Consider the following 20,305-nt stretch of genomic DNA (forward strand, 5'->3'; position numbering starts at 1 on the left):
ATTTAGATCTTGTTGTAAAAGGAGAACAGACAATTTTAAGCAAGGAATTTAAACAAGGAATCTAAGCAAGGTAGGCTGTTTTTATTGTATGTTTTGACGCAGATGAAACTTTGTTTTTCTATTATTTCTTTATATTTTTATTTTACGTGAGGTCTTCATAAAGTTAAACTTGGTTTCTATTAAATATTTTTTCATTGTTACAACATCTTTAACTAAAACGATATTTTGGTCTCACAGGGAAAATAAAGAGTTAGTATTAGTCGTTGCATTATTATTTCTAAGACTTTTTGACAATTACACACATTTTTACGGAGGATGCAAGGATATAAATAAGATTCTGTTAGATTATTTGCTTGGAAAAGCAATCATATATTACTTTTTCCAACATGTGCAATAAATAATACACAAGAACTAACTGGACTCTTGGAATCACTGCTACTCATATTGATAAGACTCTTGCCCACTGTATCGTTAGGAACTTTAGCAGAGGTTTAAAAATAACAGCCCTCAATAACAAATTTTTAATATATCTGGACTACCTGAAAAATACAATAACATCGACTAGTACTCTCTCTGCTCCAACATGTATATGTAATTTCATTTAGATTAATTGGAAATGATAACTCAACAACCCACAATTGTGAACTCGCCCGTTCAATCCAAACGTGTAAAGATTATTTCTATATTTGGTAAGTATGCCACTATTAACGTCGAATTGTCAAATTGCGGAAACAACAGAAATCAGTCTTCACAACTCAATTTTTAAACTCCACCTTCACGAAAATTTTTCAATAGGAATTGTTCTAATCATTGCTGGCGTTCTCACTCTTGGCTTCAGTGCCAGCATATATGGAGTATTGCGGATAAAAGACACCCCAATAAATCAAAATGGCACTTCAGTTCTTGCATCGTTATGGATTATCGCAACTGGTATAATGGGTGTGTGCATTCATTGCAAGTCAAACAGTCGATGCTTAATCGGGACATTTAATGCTTTTGTAATTGCAGCTAGCATTTTATCTTTTGGAGCTGCTGCAGCATCAGTAGCTGGAATTGTGTGAGTAACATAACATAACAACAGTGCATGAGTAATATATATTGTATAAGGTTTTTTTTGTTCTTTAACTTCTTAATACCTCTTTTTTTTAGATCTTATGCTGAATGTAAACAAATAACTGGGTTTTTCAGATATTATAGTTCCTATGGTTATAATTATTATCCTAATTATCAATATTACTCATACTGGTCAAGCAGACTTTGCGGTATGAGTCGTGATTACGGAACAGCTGTATATTCTGTGCTTTTGGTACTACACCTGTTGGAGATGGCGATTTCAATTACAGCCGCAGTGTTTGGATTTAGAATCTACAACTGTTGCAGTTCCAATCAAGGTTAGTTTAGAAGTTTATTTATTTCTTTATGTCAGTACAAAGAGGGAGAAAATACTTATCACTACTATGATTACGTGATCGCGGTAAATGTCACTTGCTATATTACCAGCTTCTATTTAATTATTAACACTTTGTATTTATATGGTAGACGATCATAGAAAATATCTTTGGGTAAGTCGTTGACATAAACATCCAGTTTAATTAAATATAAAGCTTGAAAGACAATAAAATTACGACTTTATAAGTCAATGCCTAATATCAAACCTTAACATTTAGCATTGCTAAATGCTTTTTGAAGATGCACTAATTCTACACAGTTCCTTTTGATGTTCAGAAGGAGCTATGGAAGACTGGCCTAAGGCCTAAGATGCCTAGTTAGAGACTTATCAATATTTACATTAGTAGGCCATATGCTTTCTTGGAAAATTTATGAAAGCGCTAATACAAAAATTATTTACTATAAATAGAACAGTTTGCGATACAGAGAGATGAAAAATCAAGGATCAAACAACCAAAATTGTTCGATTTTAGGACAAGACTCGAATATTCAGATGTTTCAAGCAGCACCACAAGCTCTAATTATGCAAAACTATCCTCAACAGCAATATCCAATCTTTCAACCACAGCAAAACCAAATGCTGGTTACGAACACGTCTGGTCATCAATTTATGCTGGTACCTGTCACGTCGCAACAAACGCCAATTGTATCGCCAGTTCCAGTAAGCAATGAGAACATTGTCACTGCCCCATATTAAACCTAAAATAAGAATAAATTGTACACTGAAGCTGGTAAAAGCCCACAGTGAGTGGTTCGCGCCGTCATAAAACTATCGTAAAAACGCCCTTAGTAACAGTTATTTCTTTTTTCTTACCACTACGTACGCACTGTATCTTTTAAAAGTATAAATAAAACGCATTCACTAAAGTGCTTCGTCATGTCTTATGGTCGCTTCTGTACAAATCCATTCTATCTGTAACGTCATAGACAGTTATTGTTTTTAGTTTGCTTAAGAATCCGTCAGTTTGAACATTACAGTACAGTGTAATGGAACTAGCAGAAACGCATAAGCTTCGAGCGTGTCAGTTAATAGTAAATCATAAAGCGTAATTAATCGGAAATATTCTATAAATACCTTTTTATTTTAACCACGCATTTAAATAAATGTCTGGCTTTTAAAGTGCGCTTTTCCGGAAAAAAGTTTATCAGTAAAAAAAAGCAGTCCAGTCGAAATTTATTTAATAGGTACCATCAACACTCTCCAAAACGCCTCATTGGTTGAAAATAGTAAGACTCGAGGCCAGTTGCTTACTTAACAAAAGGTATGATAGACGATGGGACGATTATTCAAGTTTTCCTTAAGTATTCTTTTCGGACGAACAATATAGTTAACACTATGAAATAAATTCTCACTTGAAACATAAGATAACGATCAATACAGATTAGACTTCAGCACCAATAGTAATAAGCTTGTCCACGTGCTTTAAAAAATCCGAAAACCCCTCCCCATCAAAGGACGGTAGGAGAATCAAATGTCCAGGGTATTCGAGCAAATTTGAAAAAATCTTTGTGTTAAATTCCAAAGAACTTTATGTTTTCTTGGGTTTCTTGACATTTTATAACATCACAATAAATCGAATAGCTAGCCAGCTGGTTATTTTTGTAGCTGGTAAAGGTGTAATGTATATAACAATTTGTTGACTTTGTAACAACTTTGTATGATTACTTTTGTACATTCAAAGCTTCTAGCAGTAGACACTTTCCAAACAATTTTTTAACATGCCACAAGTCCAAGGAAGAGAACACTAGTTTTGGGAGGAAGACTTTGACAAGACTTTGTGATGTTTTGGTGTAAAATCTCGAGCCTCAAATCCAAATAATTCCTGGAAATGGTGCTAATTATATGCAATTGGAATAAGAAAAAGGCATCGCTTTATTTAATGGATGAAATGAAAAACGTTTTTCACATTTTCACTAAAGAAGTTGTCTTGCTGATAGACTTCAAAAATGTTTGTGATTCTACCAACATGGCGAACATGACTTCGCATATATACTTATTACAACCCTATCCAGATGGACCCAAAAATGTGTAATAATGTAGTTGACGATATCTGTTCTTGAATGATTTTGTTTTGTTAAAAATTTCAAGTATTTATAGTAATCATCGCATAACAGCTAAAAGGCATGCCTCCTTTTTCATGTTATTGAATGTTTTGAATAGATTAAATATGAAATATTTTTATTAGTAATATATACTGTTTTGCATTACCGAATTATAAGAATTATATGCCTTCTTTACTCAATCTAGTTTCCGAAAATTTATAGCCTCAAAAGCTATTATATTCACCCATTCAACAAAAAATTCTGGGCGTGGAAGAAAAAAAGAAGTTTTGATGGCTAGCTAATTTTAGCCTGAATTCTTCTGAAAACATTATTTGGCTTTCGCTTAAGAATTTTATGATTGTTTTTTTATTTTTTTCAAATACCATGTAAGAAATTAACTTGTAAAGGTCCTGTCTGCTGAAAAAGGTAAATAAGCTAAAGCTTCTGGAACTCTTGGGGGGCTTACAGCGTCCCCCAAGACCCCCATCTGATTAACGCGCTCAAAAATTGCGCGTTACCTTCGCAAATCTGCCTAAGGAGAAAAAAATCCTGTATCCGCCCCTGATAAAAGAATGTCTCTTTTGCTTGAATCGTAACCTATATTTTTGGATGGATTGGGATTTAATATTGTTCGTTTACCAATCATAAAATGGAGAGAGCAAATACCACTACCTTTGCTGGGTTGCCATACCTTATTACCAGTGTTATTGGTGCTGTTTACAAACTTGACCTAGGCATCTCTTTTGTCAGGTTATTTTTGTTTGATTGGAAATGGATAAAACCTAAAATGACAATACATGTTACAACTTATTACAGATTAGTTAGTTAGATTAGAGTCAGATTAGTTACGCACCTGAAAATACTTTAATTTATGCAAAATTTTCAATTTTCATTTCATTATTTTTCAAAACAAATATTCTAGCTTTGCTGTCTGTGTTGTTGTATATATATAAACAAATCGGCAAACGAAAGTAGAAGAAATATTTCCTCTCTCTTTGCGCAAAGTTTATTTCACGGACTACTTTGATTTATGCGGATATTTCTTAATGTAGTAAAAGTAAAACTCATAGTTAACTTGAGAACTAGTCAATGTCCTGAAGCTGTAGCTATATATGTTAAAATAGGAATATGTTCAGAAATATGTTCAGTAGCTGCACTGGTTCTCTCCATTTTTTAAAAATGCCATTAACATTTTTATATTTAAAAATGAAGATATCTTAGCTAGCCTATTTATCTGTGTTGTTCTTTACATTCTAACGATTTAATACGTTTGTTTGTTTTTTTCGCCTTTTGTCGAGAACTTTAAAAACAATTTTTTTGTTTGTTTGTTTGCTTGTTTGTTTTCACATCTTGCTTTTACACCAAGGGAACTCTCTATTCGAATGCCGTTCCGTTCGATAGTACGATTTTCGCGAATCATGTTGCTCATTTTATATTACGTGGTTTCTGACGGCTGCGAAACAAATGTAAACAAAACAAAAAAACTCGGAAAACTCGGGTCGGCATTTGGTCGTAAAAATAGCTCTTTTGTAAAAGTCGCTGACAGACAGACAAGCTCCGTATTATTATAGAGATCATCTTATGCTGAAATAGCAGATCTATGATAGTTGATTGTAATGTATTCTTAACTCAAACAAATACGGTAAGTAGTCTGGAACACATTTCAAAGAACTTTCAATGTTATCAACTTGTTGTTTATCACATCATTAGTTATTGAGCCTGATCGACTGGAATTTTCGATAAGCTTTGCAGCCCTTTACGCAACTCTTTACCTGCCAAATTTTGCCTGAAACTTCTCTCACCACAAAGTTCCACAAAGAGATATATTTCCCCTTGTAGGTTTACTAAAAGCTGCATTTTTTTGTTATAATAAAAGAAGTACATGAACAGATATCTCTAGAAGTTGACTGACGTTTGTATCTGCCAATTTGGTGTAATCAAGATTAAACATATCTCCTCCCCCTTGACCAACACCCGCATATGAGAGATGATATCCCACAATTGCTAAAATGTATCCGTTGCCTGACTTCCGGGATCGGTTTTTCATGCCATATATTTTGGGAAATGCTGACATAATCTCGAAGCAAATAAATCCACATTCAGTTGTACCAATTTTTTACAAAAGTTTAAATGCATAAAAACCATTTTTAGCACTGCTTGAGCTGTTTAAGAGAGTGATTTCCTGAGATTAGTTAATTTCCACAAGTTCATATAAGGTCGATTCATTACAACCTGACATTGCCTTACTAATTTCTAAACCTTCTCCTTTTGTAAGGCAAGCATCATTTTTTCTTGTGTCCACTTTTAAGCCTAGACAGTCTAATTGCTGAAAAGGGATCAAAAACAGACTTCTTTAAGTATATCATAAGTCCTAGATGTTGTAACAAAAAGTTCAATGTGTCACGTGCCTTCTTGCTATAGTTTGACGCATCCAAATAAATTAACACAATTTTCAGTATTTTGTGAAAATTTGAGGTGCCTGTCCAAAACCCAAATCAAAGTATAATAAGAAAATATTTCCCTGCCATAAAAATGGAACATATTTTCATGCGATACGTCAGCGTCCCTCAGATCTATTTTGCACATAATAATCGGCCTGTTGCAACATTTCCTCCAAAAGATGCAAACCTTCCATTTCGAAGTGTTTGCACGAAATAAATAAACTCAGATGTTTCAGATTTATGACAGGTCTGTTGCCTCCATCCATTTTGGGTACGAGAAATAAATTGCTCAGAACGTGTCCCTTTTTGAGACAAACAGTGTGAATGGCACTATAAGGACACGTGCGACCCAGCTTGGTACACAGGTTAAAGTTACATTGGTGAACGAGGATTTCAGGACCTCCTGATAACCACTCTGTGGACCTCGTCCTAGAGGTGCCCCGCCTGGAATCCTGATACCCCTTGGTTGAGGCTTTGGGCGAAGCCGTTTGGTATCAAGTATGGAAATGTGTATCCCTGTTGTTGTTTTGTTTTGTTTTGTTTTGTTTGTTTTTTTCCTTTTTCGTTCAAGACTTTGTCTACTTTGTAAAAAGGAGTTTTACTGTCTTTATGTAAGGAGCTTTAGAGGAAATAAACTCTACATGAAATGCAAGACTTAATAGGTCGCGTATGTCACGGTGTCTGTGAAACTTTGTAAACTCTTTTTTCTCCTTCCTTACTCTTAATAACGTTTGTTACTTTCCTTTTTTTCCCATCGCATTCTTGACACATTTAGATCTTTTATTAATACGACTTCTCCGACCAAACTTCCGCTAATGTTATTGTGGCGCGTAGATACTCTACTTCTTTCCTGTAATGCTATCGTATACTCTTTATAAAACCAATCTTTCATTACTAATATTATTTGTTTAAAAGTATTATTGAAATCCACATCACAATATTCCATTTGAAGATTTAAGTCCCAACATTTTTCGTGTAAATTACGCCCAAAAATGAGTTGATATGGGATCAACACATTATTGGGCGGGTCATCGTCGACATACATTAACGGGCGTGAATTTATTGCGCTTTCCATTTCTGTTGCAATTACACGTACTTCTTCAAATGTAAGAAACGCTTTCGACATGATCTTTTCCATGCACGATTTGTTAAGCCAATCAATCGTTCATAAAACTCTCTCTGCAAGTAGTAAAAAGTACCATTTGATATCATTTGAAGCAAATAATTCTTTGGTTGTTCCGCCTTAAACGTGTTAAAGTTATCGCTAGCGGAAACTTGACAAACCACGCTGTGAATGAAATCGTCGTAACGCAAGATTAGTTGTTATTTCGAGATGCACGCGTTACGCCACATGTAAACAACAACACGTAAGACTTGCGCGCTGTTTCGCTACCTTAACAATAAAGGGAACCTGTGCAATTCACTCCAAGAAATTCAAAACTGTGATTACAAATAACAAGAAATCTGTTAAACAAGGCATTTCCAGTCCTGATAAGGTGTTCTTCTGAACTATGCTAAACCTATACGCCCCATCTTTTATGACCCTGTTTGATCCTTTACAAGGCCACCATACTATCACTTCAACAATAATATAAATATGAATAAATATGAGCTTCAACCTGCAATGCATAAAAAACCGAAATAAAAAGTCTTGAAAGTAAAACACATGCCAACAACTCTAGTCGAGGGTAGTGGATGATTACAATGAAACCTGTCGACATTTACAAACTTACAACTTGACTGTCATCCCGTGAAAACAACTACTTAAAATGTAAAAGGAAGCACAATACGCTTGCCCCAAACTATCACAAAATCAGCTGTAAATGTTTGCCACCATACTATCACTTCAACAATAATATAAATATGAATAAATATGAGCTTCAACCTGCAATGCATAAAAAACCGAAATAAAAAGTCTTGAAAGTAAAACACATGCCAACAACTCTAGTCGAGGGTAGTGGATGATTACAATGAAACCTGTCGACATTTACAAACTTACAACTTGACTGTCATCCCGTGAAAACAACTACTTAAAATGTAAAAGGAAGCACAATACGCTTGCCCCAAACTATCACAAAATCAGCTGTAAATGTTTGTTTTCGCACACACAAAGCACAAAACAACTGAAGGTTTGAACCTGACGAATGAGTCATAGGTAAAAACGAATCGTTGAAACTTTTGACGTGCCAATTTTGACCTATCCGAACAATTTTGCAAATAATACATAACTTCTTGCCGTTTGGCATCCTTGTATTAATCGATAACAGGAACGTAAATGATTTAATGTAGCAGAAACACCACTGTGACATACCGATCCATGTTAATTAAAAACAATATGCTTTGTAAAATAACTATCGTTGAGTAACAAAATGGGAATTTCTTGCCATAACTAAACGCTTCAATGGTATGAATTCTTCTTCGAACTTTCAACAAACTACTGTTATCTTTAAATAAATGTAAAAACTTTTTAACCTTAATTTTCCTGAATTTAAAATGAGCGTCTGATCATACAATAGCCAAAGTTTTTCTGTTCATTCATTTCTGGCATTGTTGACTCTATAGTTTCAAATCTGGTACGTTTCAACCATGATATAAATCTCAATACTTACCTGCATAACTGAACTTTAGAATTAGAATCACTTACTACGAATGAATTATTTTCTTTCCCCCAAATCACAATCATCGGATGAAGTACTATGTTCCTACGATGGACAAAACTTCAAACTTTGATATAAAAATGAAGGATATTCAAACCAATGCGAAAAATTAATTAACCTACAAAAATCAAAATTCTGCGAAACCATTTTTTTGAAAGACTTAACCCTATGCTAAACCTATACGCCCCATCTTTTATGACCCTGTTTGATCCTTTACAAGGCCACCATACTATCACTTCAACAATAATATAAATATGAATAAATATGAGCCTCAACCTGCAATGCATAAAAAACCGAAATAAAAAGTCTTGAAAGTAAAACACAGGCCAACAACTCTAGTCGAGGGATAGTGGATGATTACAATGAAACCTGTCGACATTTACAAACTGGCTACTTGACTGTCATCCCGTGAAAACAACTACTTAAAATGTAAAAGGAAGCACAATACGCTTGCCCCAAACTAGCACAAAATCAGCTGTAAATGTTTGTTTTCGCACACACAAAGCACAAAACAACTTAAGGTGTGAACCTGGCGAATGAGTCATAGGTAAAAACGGATCTTGCATTTAAAAAAAATGAAACTTTTTGACGTGCCAATTTTGACCTATCCGTCATTTCAAAAAGATAGACGTGTTCACTTTTTTCGATTCAACAGATTATTTTTTTCTATCGAAATATCGTAAATCCATTGTTTTAAACGTTTGACGTCATGTATCACTTTCGGAATATTGTGCAAAATACAGTGAAAAAGAATCAAGATAAAACAGAAGAAAATGGTTGAAAATGTTGAAAACTTTTTCGTATTGAAGCTGATTTTCTACGCATAGTTCGCGTAGTAATGTGGATGTTAAACCCAGATTTTCCCTTCGTTTTAGTCAAGGTTTGCCTTACCGCGATTCAAAACACTTATGAAGCATGTCGTTTGTTTAAACGGATTATGTGTAGACAAGAAACCTTTCACATAGTTTCTCCTACAGGTTGTTCTTCAGGTTTTGAGATTCCGTTAGTAATTTTTTTCGATTCTAGTTTAAATTCCAAATGTTTATCTTTCCTAAATTCATTTTCGTAACTAGAACTTTCCACTTAATAAACAAGATTTGGATACATATAAAACCGCTCTCTATCCGTAGAACTGTCAAGTCTACCGGTTATGTCATCTACATATAAATTTGATCAACTCCTTTGTTCGTCGCTGAGATATTTTTACAATTTTACTTTTCAGGGGTGTAGCCAAAAAAAATAAACTTTAACCAAACTTTTGACCGCATGGTTAATATCGCATCGTAGTTATTATAATACGCAACTGGATTTACGGGTCTAGGGCGGAGCCCTTGAAGCCAACGCCTTTTTACGCTCTATTAGCACTAAAATGCCAAAAACAACCCTCTGAGATACACGATATATGTAAAGTATTCTGAACAATTAATCACGAAAGTGGACAACTTAAAAAATATTTATTAAGGTCTTTATCAGCAAGATTGTGAACCAGAATATTTTATGTCAATATTTTTTCTAGAGTTAGTTATTGAACTAATAAATCTTCTTTTTTCATATTTAGCAGCAAAATAGTGTTTTTTGCATATTGAAGGTTATTGAAATAATAGCTAGTCGTTAGCCCGTGGAAAATCCACGGGTTCGCGCGTCCTTTTTATACCGCATTGCGTGCTTCCTGTTATTGCAAAGCTAATCTACCATTTTGCTTGACAGACAGACAGACAGACAGACAGACAGACAGACAGACAGACAGACAGACAGACAGACAGACAGACAGACAGACAGACAGACAGACAGACAGACAGACAGACAGACAGACGTATACGGTCATTAGAATATAGACATAATAAAATGGGACCATGGACGAAAGAATCTAACATGAAAGAACGAATGAATAAAAAACATGGCGAGGATCAGAGTTTTTTACCCAACCCATAAGTGACTAAATCAATCAGATCAGATACATAAATACATGTATATACAGTCAATCAAAATGACAGTAAAATGGAAAGTGAGTTAATAACTTATTTGAAAAACATTCTTTGAAATACACTTTTTTATAAACATTCCCAAATTTTAACAATTGCTAAAAAATTGGCATGGGATGTATTAATTAATTCCCCTTTACAATGATCTTGTTTTAGCTATATTACCATGGCGTCTCTAGGGCATTCACGCTATATATTTCGCATTTTTCTTGCTCATTATCAGTTGCTCTTTTACGCAGAATAGGTGACGAATTGTAAGTAATGTAACATATGTTCACAAAAAGTTTAAGTTTTTGTGTTATTTTGATTGGACTTTATGTACTGCTGCCTTGGGTGATTTTAATTTATGTTTCAGTAAATAGCATTTAATATTTTATTTGTTTTTATGCAGCCTTCTCTTTTTTTATTTAAATTTCTTTCAATTGTATTTTTTGTAGCCTCATTTTGAGCGTCAAAATAGAATTATGTTACGACAGTTGCAGAATGAATAAATTGTCAAAAATTAGGCAATTTTTGCTCAGTAATTTGGAACAAATAAAGTAAACAATGACCTAACAATTTTTGGGGTAAGTGCAAAAATTAATTGTTTATATAAAATTGTAATTATTATTTATATCAGGCCAGAAAAGGGGGTGAGTTGCTTACTTATTTAACTTCTTTATATATAAACCTTACTTATAATACATCTTCATAAAGATTGAGATGAAAATTAATCGAAAAAGTTGAAGAATATGATAAGACAAAGTTTAACCTGCTTGATCCTTTGGCAGAAAACCTATTAGTTATAACTTCTTTGATTATTTGAACACCTAAATGAACATGAAGTAGAGCCAGTCCATAGAACCTTTCTTGTTTCATTGTTGATTAGCAACAGTTTTTTAGTCTTCTCGTTGCAGAAAAGGATTTCTCACACTCGCTTGAAGTCATAAGAATGGTGGCTAAAATCCGCCTCTATGTTGCAACATAGAGTTGAATGTCTTTAGCAACATAAAAGAACACGTTTCTGTTGCTAAAGACTCCATCTGCGTGAAGGAAAGTTTTAAGTGTAACCTTAATGGAGTTTGGAATCGCTTCAGGATATTTTTTTCCATCTTTTGCCAAAAGGTTTTCCACACCTCCAACTCATTTGAGATAGTTGAAGGGTTATGAAAGTCGTTATACACACTTTCACACTTTATCAAATGCAAGGAGATGTTATAGTTTGGATGGTATGATCACAAGATCATGACATGACATCACGTGGCCAATAAGAGGAATAGTTATGGCCGTTTTAAAGCAACCTGAAAAATCGGAACAATTATAATTCGGCCTGTGCACTCGTCTTTTAACAGTTCGAGGAACACTAACTGTATGTTTACTTAATTAGCTAATGTTCATTTAGTTGCACAACTAATTATTAGAGCTAAAACATTTTTAAAGAGTTAATTAACATTAAGTTTTAAACTCATTAGTTTTACTCTGTAATATTTTTGTTACTTCTATTGTCATGTTAAATACCTGTCTAGTATTGACCGTGGCAACAACATAGTCGAATCTTCGCAATGCATTTTTATGATTTTTATTCTTTAGCATTAACTTCCCTATTACGGTTAACGACACATCAAAAGTAGCTAAAATGCCTTCAAATAAGTCATTGAAAACACTCATGCCAATAATACGCCCCCCCCCCCACCTTGTGGGGGGGGGGGCGTAATAATATGGGCATAGTTGGGATTATTAGTAAAGTCAGCAACATTCTTAAGTAAAAGAATTAACTTACTTTCAAAACATTTGAAAAAATATGTTATCTGTTTAATATGATTCATCATGTTTGGACACAATGTACAGAGCATGAATTACAGACAACTAAATTTAGGCGATGGGAGGAACAGTGTGAGTATAAAGCTAATCTGTTTTGCTTTAACCCTATTTGGTCGGAAGGGGGGGGGGGGTGCGGATTCCCCCCCTGACGGTTTTTAATAACTTTAAGCATCATTCTGCATAATTTGTGCACGTGATTAATCCGATTTCCTGATTTTGTTGGATTTTACCCGAAAATCGGAAAAAACCCGGATTTTTGGACAATTTTTTATGCGATCCACGTAAAAATTGGAAAATATGTTCAATAACTTTTAGTTAGCTTTCAGGAACTTCAAACAGAATGCAAAAATTTGCTCTAGAACAAAAGTAATTAAATTTTAACCAGATAGTGGCATTTTAAACAAATTTGAAGCTTCTGATAACGTCACAGAATGTGCTGACGCAAGCAAAGATTTATTTTGTTCTTTTTATGACGTAATATAAGTGTGCGAAGTTTGATTCAATCTGAACAACACTATGAAAAGTTATTGAGGGTTAGGTGTGTTATGTCATAGTACGTATACTACGTCACAGTACGTCATAGTATGTTCGAAAAACCCCGGACCGAATAGGGTTACCACTGCCAGCACCATCATACCATTAACTTTGACAACTCTGATTTCATTCAAGGTTCCTAAACTGAACCTTGAAATAGACAAACTTGGGAGCCCTTTGAAGTCCTCTCGTAAGTTACAATTTTTGTTTACAAATCGTAGTACGATTACTATTTGTTCCTTGATAGATGTGTCACAAGCTTTGTCACAAATTATCGATAAAAAATGAGCTTGTTTAGCTGCAGATATTATTTTGTCTGTTATATAATCACCACAACATGAAATAATTTCATTTTGTGTGTGTGTGTGTGGTAAGTTGTATTTTTTAAACAGACTTATAAATGATTACCTAAAACTATATAACCCCCTCTTACTTTATATTAGGTTGTTGTTTTTTCTCTTTTATACTCGGGTTTTTATCTAAACTGCAATTTTTTCACAGCAGCATTAAGTACCCCATCACATACGTTATTCTTAAGAAGTTGACTAATCTTGCACAATGAACTGACTACTGCTGAGTTGCCTCCTTGACAAAAGTTCAATAATATAATAATATTTGATATCAAACTTTTTAGAAGCCATGAGAACCTGTTGGCGAACCTCAATGCAACGCATAGCAAATGAATAAGATGTTTTTTCAGTGGATTAGAACATGGAAGTAAGCTTGCTGCATAAATCAGTAGCATTTCGCTCATCGTAATGTGCCTCGAGGTATTGCATCAATCTATCCAAAGTTAGATTTGGGGTTGACTCTAGCACATTACGTAAGGTTGATCCGGGTATCATAGCCTTTTTTACACTCCCAATCGTGTCATCTTCATCATGGCCAGCACTTCTTGCTTCATTGATTTGGTGCCGGAGACTGACATGGAAGATCTTATCCCTCTGTTCTGTCTCCCCAATCTGATCCTTCAATTTCAACTCTTTGCGGACCAAGCTTTTTTTACATGCTTAAGACCACTCAAAACTGAAAGGTTACCTGTCGGTATGCCCACTGTGAATCCCAATTGTTGTCTCCTTTTTTTCTTATTACCTGCTTTATCACTATCTTCATCTGCAATATCTCATTAAATGTTATAATAAATTTCTTCAATAACCTTGTTTGTATAATCGGCTGTACGTAAGTTGATTTAATTATCCCAATTTTGATTAAGTCCTCTAATGGTCGCTTGTTTACTACTTCAGCCAGCTTTTCCAAAAGTTTGTCCGTCGTGTTCGAAGCTGCCATGTTGTTTGTTTACAATTCGGAAACAACAAAAGCTTTTTGCAGCGATACTGACCAGTACCTCTGATTATAATTTATGCTGTACGTGCGATGTGATTATGCAATACAAAATGGCGGATGACTTTCTTCCTTCTTTGTCACTTCACGTGTTTGTTTCGTAAAATCTGTGGGACTTTATACAGCAAAAAAAATAATCTTTAATAATGTCCAATGTTTGTATGTTCAAAGTTAAATTTTAGGTACATATAGCTAAAAATAACGATGCTAAACATAGATTCCAAAATAATAATTCCACATTAACTCCACAATCTCCAACAGTTTATATTTCTCCTATAGCTAGCTACCTTCTTTAGTATATAGAAGTCTAGTGGCCTGCCTGATAAATCTTTCTCCTCACTCTTTAATCTTTCTTCTTCCTCCACCGCTAAGAAAACGAATAGAGAGATGTGAGTCTCGAGTCTTTGGCTGAGCCCGCAATATGTCGCGCCTAAGTCACGCTGCACAGTATAAAACTGCTTTTGTATAATTAATAAAGATGTTACTATTTTGGATTACATTACTAATGTCTTATATATTAACACGTGCGCTGCTACCAACGCCAGAATTTACATCTCTCTTGAGCGTGTGTTCATCTTCTCTCTGTTTATCAACATTGTATCTCCATTTCCTTGGGAAGCTCATAATCCTTCATGACCTTATCGGGCACAGCTTCAAACCGAATTCGTTTAAAAGGTGGTTCACTTTTTGACATTGAGGCGGGCGGCGAAATTATAATCTTGTTTAGCCGTCAAGTAAGCGCTAGCGGTTTTGGCATAAGCAACAAACCCTGGGAACGAGGATGCCATTTATGTTTTTACACTTATTTACGCGCTTTTTCTTTGATAAGAATATGCTTTATAAGAATATCAGACTTGGATTTTAGGTTAAGAACAATAGAGAAACAAGAATAATAACCACCCTGGTTAGCCTGGTCCTCCAAGGGCTGGTTAACTAAGCTTTCTTCAAGAATAATAAATGGTTTCTCTCATAAGAAACCTTAGACGCAAACGAATTTGTTAGAGTAAAGCTTTACTTCGAATCCACCAATAAACACAAAATAATAATCGGAGCAAAACCCGAATTAAGCATAAGGCCAGTGTGGTCACATCTTACCCTCTTAAATAAGTAAGGAATTAGGTAATCCTGTTTCTTTGTACGAAACGTTAAAGAAGAAAGGATTTCCCGATGGTGATAACGTGAGCAAAGAACAGAGAAGTAACAAATCAAAAAGCGCGGTTAATATTCTGACCACAGAAAATTCATTTGCGAACTAGCGTAATTTTTCCCACCTCAACTATTCTGATTTTTAGGTGGTAAGAAAATTATGCTGGGTCTCCTGGATACACCACCCCGGTTAAAATGTTGGTATTTCTTTAAAACAGCGTGTAACCATTCGATTTTATTTTGTCCGCTCATACAATTTGATCGCAAGAGTGCATTTAAATTTTTATCACTTCCGCGCGATTATTTATGCAGAATATCAGAATCAAAGATCGCAATGCAGCATGCAGAAGAGACCGGAAGCAAAAATATTCAGAAACTTCATCAGTATATCTTTTGTGTTTTCAAAGCATCAACAGAAGCGCGGTATGAACGTTCTGATTGGTTTGATTTTAGTCATTAAGGTATGTATTATTATATAACTATATATTTACTTTTTTGTTTTTGCAAATATAGAAAAAGCGAGTTGGTTAAATGTTTGTTAATAAATGTCCGTTTCTTATTAACTAGCTTTATCTGTCATGCTGTGTGAAAGTCAAATGAAACTTTTATGTTATAAAAACATTGGACTATTGTGGTATCTAAAGTTTTAGCTCTCATTCACGCTATTCTTTCAATAAGCATTCACTTCAAAGTATTGATCTTTCGTTCCTGTCTCCCTTTAATGCTACGCCCCTTTTAAGATTAAAATATTTTTTTATATACTTTTTTTCTTTTTTTTTTTTTGTTTTCTTATGTTCCCTTCTGCGAGTTGGTGTTATTGTTCTATACGATAATTGTGTTTTTTAAGGAGAAAGATAATTGGTATCAAATTACCAATCATTAGCGTCTCCCTGTAATTAGCCTACGATCTTGAAGTTGGTATAATTAAATAACACATGAGGAGTTACACTTATTAAATAACACGAGAAATTTTCTCACACACTTTTTTATAAGAAAACTAAAATTTTCCCCAGGCTAGACATTATTCTTTTTTCTTTAAAAACATGGCTGAGTTCTGAAATTGTTCTTACTTGTAAGGCATATTTAGGAAGGAAATAACATTGATTTAGCTCCAAAGGACGGCAATAATAAGAACAACCAGGCACTCACTGCTTTGTGGCAGAAAAGGTGCAAGTAAAAAGAAATACTGCTTTATTAAATCTTTACAGCAAAAAAAACTATACAGAAAACTGCAGCTTTTTTCGGCCTGCAGAAATTTGTTCCATACATTTTTAAGTTCTATTTTCATCTTTGCAAGCTAGGAAGCATTCGTTTCTAAACAAAGCAACGAAATCTTGAAATAACTTCACCATTTCTGTTCACACTTCGAAATAGACTCTGGCTGAACACTAATATTTCTCTCTCCATCGAGTATCATAGCCGTATTATTATTGTGAGGTGATTATTTTGTTTTGTTTTTTTTGTTTACACATGAATCTTCTTTTTTTCTAGGTTCAATTAGGATTTCCCAAACCAACTTTGGTCACAAGTATGAGCACAGAAAAGCGCGCGAAAATTGAAATGAAGACCAAAAACAATGTTATACTAGAAGTAAATCATCAAGTTTATTTGAATAAACAAGACAAAACAAATCAAATTTTCGATAAACAAAACAAAAGTGTAAATCACAATTACGCGGGAAAAATTTTCAATTTCAATCACAAAAGGGGGGTGGTCAAGGAACTAGTAAACAGATTACATATCTTTACTCGAGAACTCCAAAGAAAACATTTACTTAGGCGTAATCAGAAAAAACACCAACGCGCCTCTGGTGAAGAAACTTCAAAGCAGGAGCACAATTGTCCCGCAGGATTTATCTGCCACGGAATTATACCTATCATGAGTAGCAATTGTCCCGAAGGTTTCACATGTTTAGAGGTAATTGATCGTTAAAGACGTCACACGACAACCCTACCAGTGCTCAATTGAGCATAATGTTCGTTCTTTGGACTGCTCTTTGGGCCCAAGCAAACTTTCAAGGCACGCATAAACTATACCAGAGGACTGGGGACTGTTACCTGAGTTACCAACCATTATCGCAACTTTAAAATAATTAATCAAAAAATAATTTACGGCTATTTAAGTATTTAATGTTTTATATAATAATTTATTTATGTCATTTATAGCGAATTGTTTATACTTTGTAAAATTTATATTATTTATTATTTATTTATTTATTTTAGAATTAGGTTAGAATTTAGTATTAGAATTTAGAATTAGTTGATCGAATTTCTGCAATTAATGGTACGCACATAGCTACGTTTGAGTGTGTGTCGGCAATCGTTCCTAGCGAGCTATTTTGTTTTGTTTTTACTTGGAGGAAAGAAGTCCTCAAAGTATATCGTTTCCAAAAATTGTCTGAATTAAAAAGTAATTATATATGTGTATGTATATATTAAATTATTAAGTTACCTTTATTATTTAATTATTATAAATTTATGTGTAAATTATACTGCATTTTTTAATGAAATTCAACAAAATGGACGACATTCTCGCTCACCTGAGAAAAATGTTTTTGATTTTCTACACTTTCTCTAGCTAGGAGACCCAGCATAATTTTTCTTATAACCAGGAAATGGGAATAGTTAAGGTGGGGAAAATTGCGCTGGATCAATTTTTGATTGGTTCATTCTATTGTTCTTTGTCCGCGTGGTTAATATCGGAAAATCTTTTGTTTTGAATGCGAATGACCTCACTTAACCGAAAAAATATACTTAATTTTTGTAATATTTGAAAGGGTAAGGGCTTATAGTATTACACCAGTGTTTTAAAAAATTTCGAATAATCTTAGGGTCTGTTCACGAAGCCAGTTAAAATGAGAAAAATAAATATTTCTGAATGTCAGTGTGTTTAACACAGATAAAAACTTGTTTTTTGTTGATCTAATCTGTTTACCTAACCTCCAGGTGGAAATAATTTTTAAAATTAGATAACATGTATATTTGGAGGATAAGGATTTTTTCAGTTAGTTTTTCAGTTTGACACTCTACTGGAATGCAACATTGTCCTTCAGTCTTTTCTTTAGACTGGTTGTTTTAAATGAAGGTGGGTAGGGTCATTGAAATAATTTTTGCTATAATTAACATACATAATTTTTGCGCAACACCTCCTATCATTAGTATTTATTTGTTTATCTGTTGTTGTTTTTTTTGTTTTTGTTTGTTTGTTTTTAACCAATCTACGCCACGCCTCTTTTAACAACAGATCGTGCTCAAAATAATATCGATTTTTTTATGTGAAAAAGGTGGCAGAGTTGCCCTGAATAAATACACTCCTGCATTCTACGTGTTTGACCATGCTTTGCCGAAAATGATTTGCCATAAGACCTGTTTGTATGCCATATGGTGTGGTTAATCAACCTGTTAATTTCAGCAAGCATTGTGAGTTCACACCAATGAATTGTTACGCCACGTGAACACCGGAAATAAGACCATATTGTTAAATATGAAAACAAAGTTTTAGAATTTTACATAAACTGCAACGAAAATTCAGTATCGCTTTTCTCACTAAAGTTTGAATTCAGGGCCCCCTGAGGTGAGTAAAAATAAAACCCTGAGCATGATGGTGAATTGCTACAATTGGTTTAAAAATCGAAACGACTCTATTTTTGAAAAATAATGTTATGATGATAGGTACTGTTTTTTATACCTCAAAAATAAAAATAAATTTGAAGTTTTCACCAGTAGGAGCTTTACATTTAAAAATTATTTCAAACTCAAAAGTTAGAATTTTAAAACAAGACCGAAGCTAAAGACTCTAATCAAAAATAATTTGACTAGAAAATACAAGAAATTTTGAAAGAAGCCAATCAAATGTACTTATTTTGACAATCTTATGTTCTTAAAAAGCGAATCAAAACCCAGTACCAAAACAACGTTCGTGTTGCTTGCTCACCGTCAATAATTAACACGCGTTCATTGAGTTGACTTATGGCTTCAATTTATGTTTTTGTTTTGGTTGAACGAGCACAAACAACAGGTGGCGGTCAGGATTAAGTTTGAATGTAAACATCATTAACCTCCGTTTTCTGCATTACTCGCAAATATGTACTCACTTTTTTTTTCTTTTACTTTTTTTCTTCCTTAATCGGCACTTCCTAATTTGTCAAAACCGGAAATTAACTTTCGGATATTTCGTCTCTTTAGAATGCTACACAAAAAAAAGTAAGCCTATTTTTCAATCTGTGATAATTTGTGGTAGATTTTTTGCGGTAATTTGTCACCTTATACCTTAAAGGAATTAATTTTGTTGGGAAACTCTGTTCGCGAAATTCGCAAAAATTATTATTTCCCGTCAAATGTGATTTTGTTTCATTTTTGAAAAACGTTTTACAATATTTTTTCTTTTTTGATTTACCTGTAGATGTATCTGAACTTTAACTTCAGCTGCCTTCTGCATCAAATCCCTTTGAAAAATATCAAATTCTTTTTCGCGAAATTTAATTCTGGCGAAAAATTCGGACTATTAGAATATTAGGACTGGTTTTATTGTCAAAAATTTTTCCGCGGAAATTAGTGTCCTATTATAAGTGTTCTTAACTCTGATTTAACTATTTTCGTTGGTTTGCTATAACATTGTTTTTTGATTGGGTGTCCCTAATCTCCAGTGGAGGATTCGAAGTATCGTATGTAGAGAAAGGATGTTGTGTGGGTAAAGGGATGACCTAAGAAACAAGGGCTTCATCAGACGCACAGGCCTTGTTTCTCTACATACGATACTTCGAATCCTCCACTGGACATTAGGGACACCCAATCAAAAAATATTGTGTGTTACAACAGTGTGTTAACATTGACGAGAATTTCATAAATAAAAAGTAGGCAAAACAAAAAACAGAAAATAGATTTTGGATCCGGGTTTTTTAATACCTCAGTAC

General features: G+C 34.0%; 3 protein-coding genes across 3 annotated transcripts in view; all 3 read left to right on the forward strand.

The window, feature by feature from the left end:
- On the forward strand, window positions 1–2,316 carry LOC130630350 (membrane-spanning 4-domains subfamily A member 8-like). The gene is made up of 5 exons (XM_057443819.1): window positions 1–70; window positions 606–689; window positions 796–1,057; window positions 1,150–1,391; window positions 1,923–2,316. The coding sequence occupies exons 2-5, from the start codon at window positions 617–619 to the stop codon at window positions 2,144–2,146; spliced, it is 801 nt and encodes a 266-aa protein (XP_057299802.1). The 5' UTR covers window positions 1–70; window positions 606–616; the 3' UTR covers window positions 2,147–2,316.
- An 8,720-nt stretch (window positions 2,317–11,036) lies between these two features.
- The window catches only part of LOC130630351 (potassium voltage-gated channel subfamily C member 1-like), a 51,292-nt gene continuing 42,023 nt past the window's right edge, over window positions 11,037–20,305 (forward strand). The window contains exon 1 of the mRNA XM_057443822.1: window positions 11,037–11,138. The gene's annotated coding sequence lies outside the window, so the exon portion shown is untranslated. The remainder of the gene's footprint in view (window positions 11,139–20,305) is intronic.
- On the forward strand, window positions 15,551–19,885 carry LOC130630357 (uncharacterized). Its single transcript, XM_057443830.1, has 2 exons — window positions 15,551–15,854; window positions 16,885–19,885. Exons 1-2 carry the CDS (start codon window positions 15,735–15,737, stop codon window positions 17,323–17,325), a joined length of 561 nt encoding a protein of 186 aa, XP_057299813.1. The 5' UTR covers window positions 15,551–15,734; the 3' UTR covers window positions 17,326–19,885.

This window comes from Hydractinia symbiolongicarpus, chromosome 2 (genome assembly GCF_029227915.1).
Source record: "Hydractinia symbiolongicarpus strain clone_291-10 chromosome 2, HSymV2.1, whole genome shotgun sequence".
In the NCBI taxonomy this organism is placed as follows: Eukaryota; Metazoa; Cnidaria; class Hydrozoa; order Anthoathecata; family Hydractiniidae; genus Hydractinia; species Hydractinia symbiolongicarpus.

What these genes read in the sequence shown, in the direction of transcription:
- LOC130630350 (XM_057443819.1), top strand. Translation starts at nt 617, where the DNA reads ATGATAACTCAACAACCCACAATTGTGAACTCGCCCGTTCAATCCAAA. An exon ending in AAAGATTATTTCTATATTTG is followed by an intron (nt 690 to 795) that starts GTAAGTATGCCA and finishes ATTTTTCAATAG; the next exon opens with GAATTGTTCTAATCATTGCT. An exon ending in CTGTTGCAGTTCCAATCAAG is followed by an intron (nt 1,392 to 1,922) that starts GTTAGTTTAGAA and finishes GTTCGATTTTAG; the next exon opens with GACAAGACTCGAATATTCAG.
- LOC130630357 (XM_057443830.1), top strand. Translation starts at nt 15,735, where the DNA reads ATGCAGAAGAGACCGGAAGCAAAAATATTCAGAAACTTCATCAGTATA. An exon ending in GTTTGATTTTAGTCATTAAG is followed by an intron (nt 15,855 to 16,884) that starts GTATGTATTATT and finishes CTTTTTTTCTAG; the next exon opens with GTTCAATTAGGATTTCCCAA.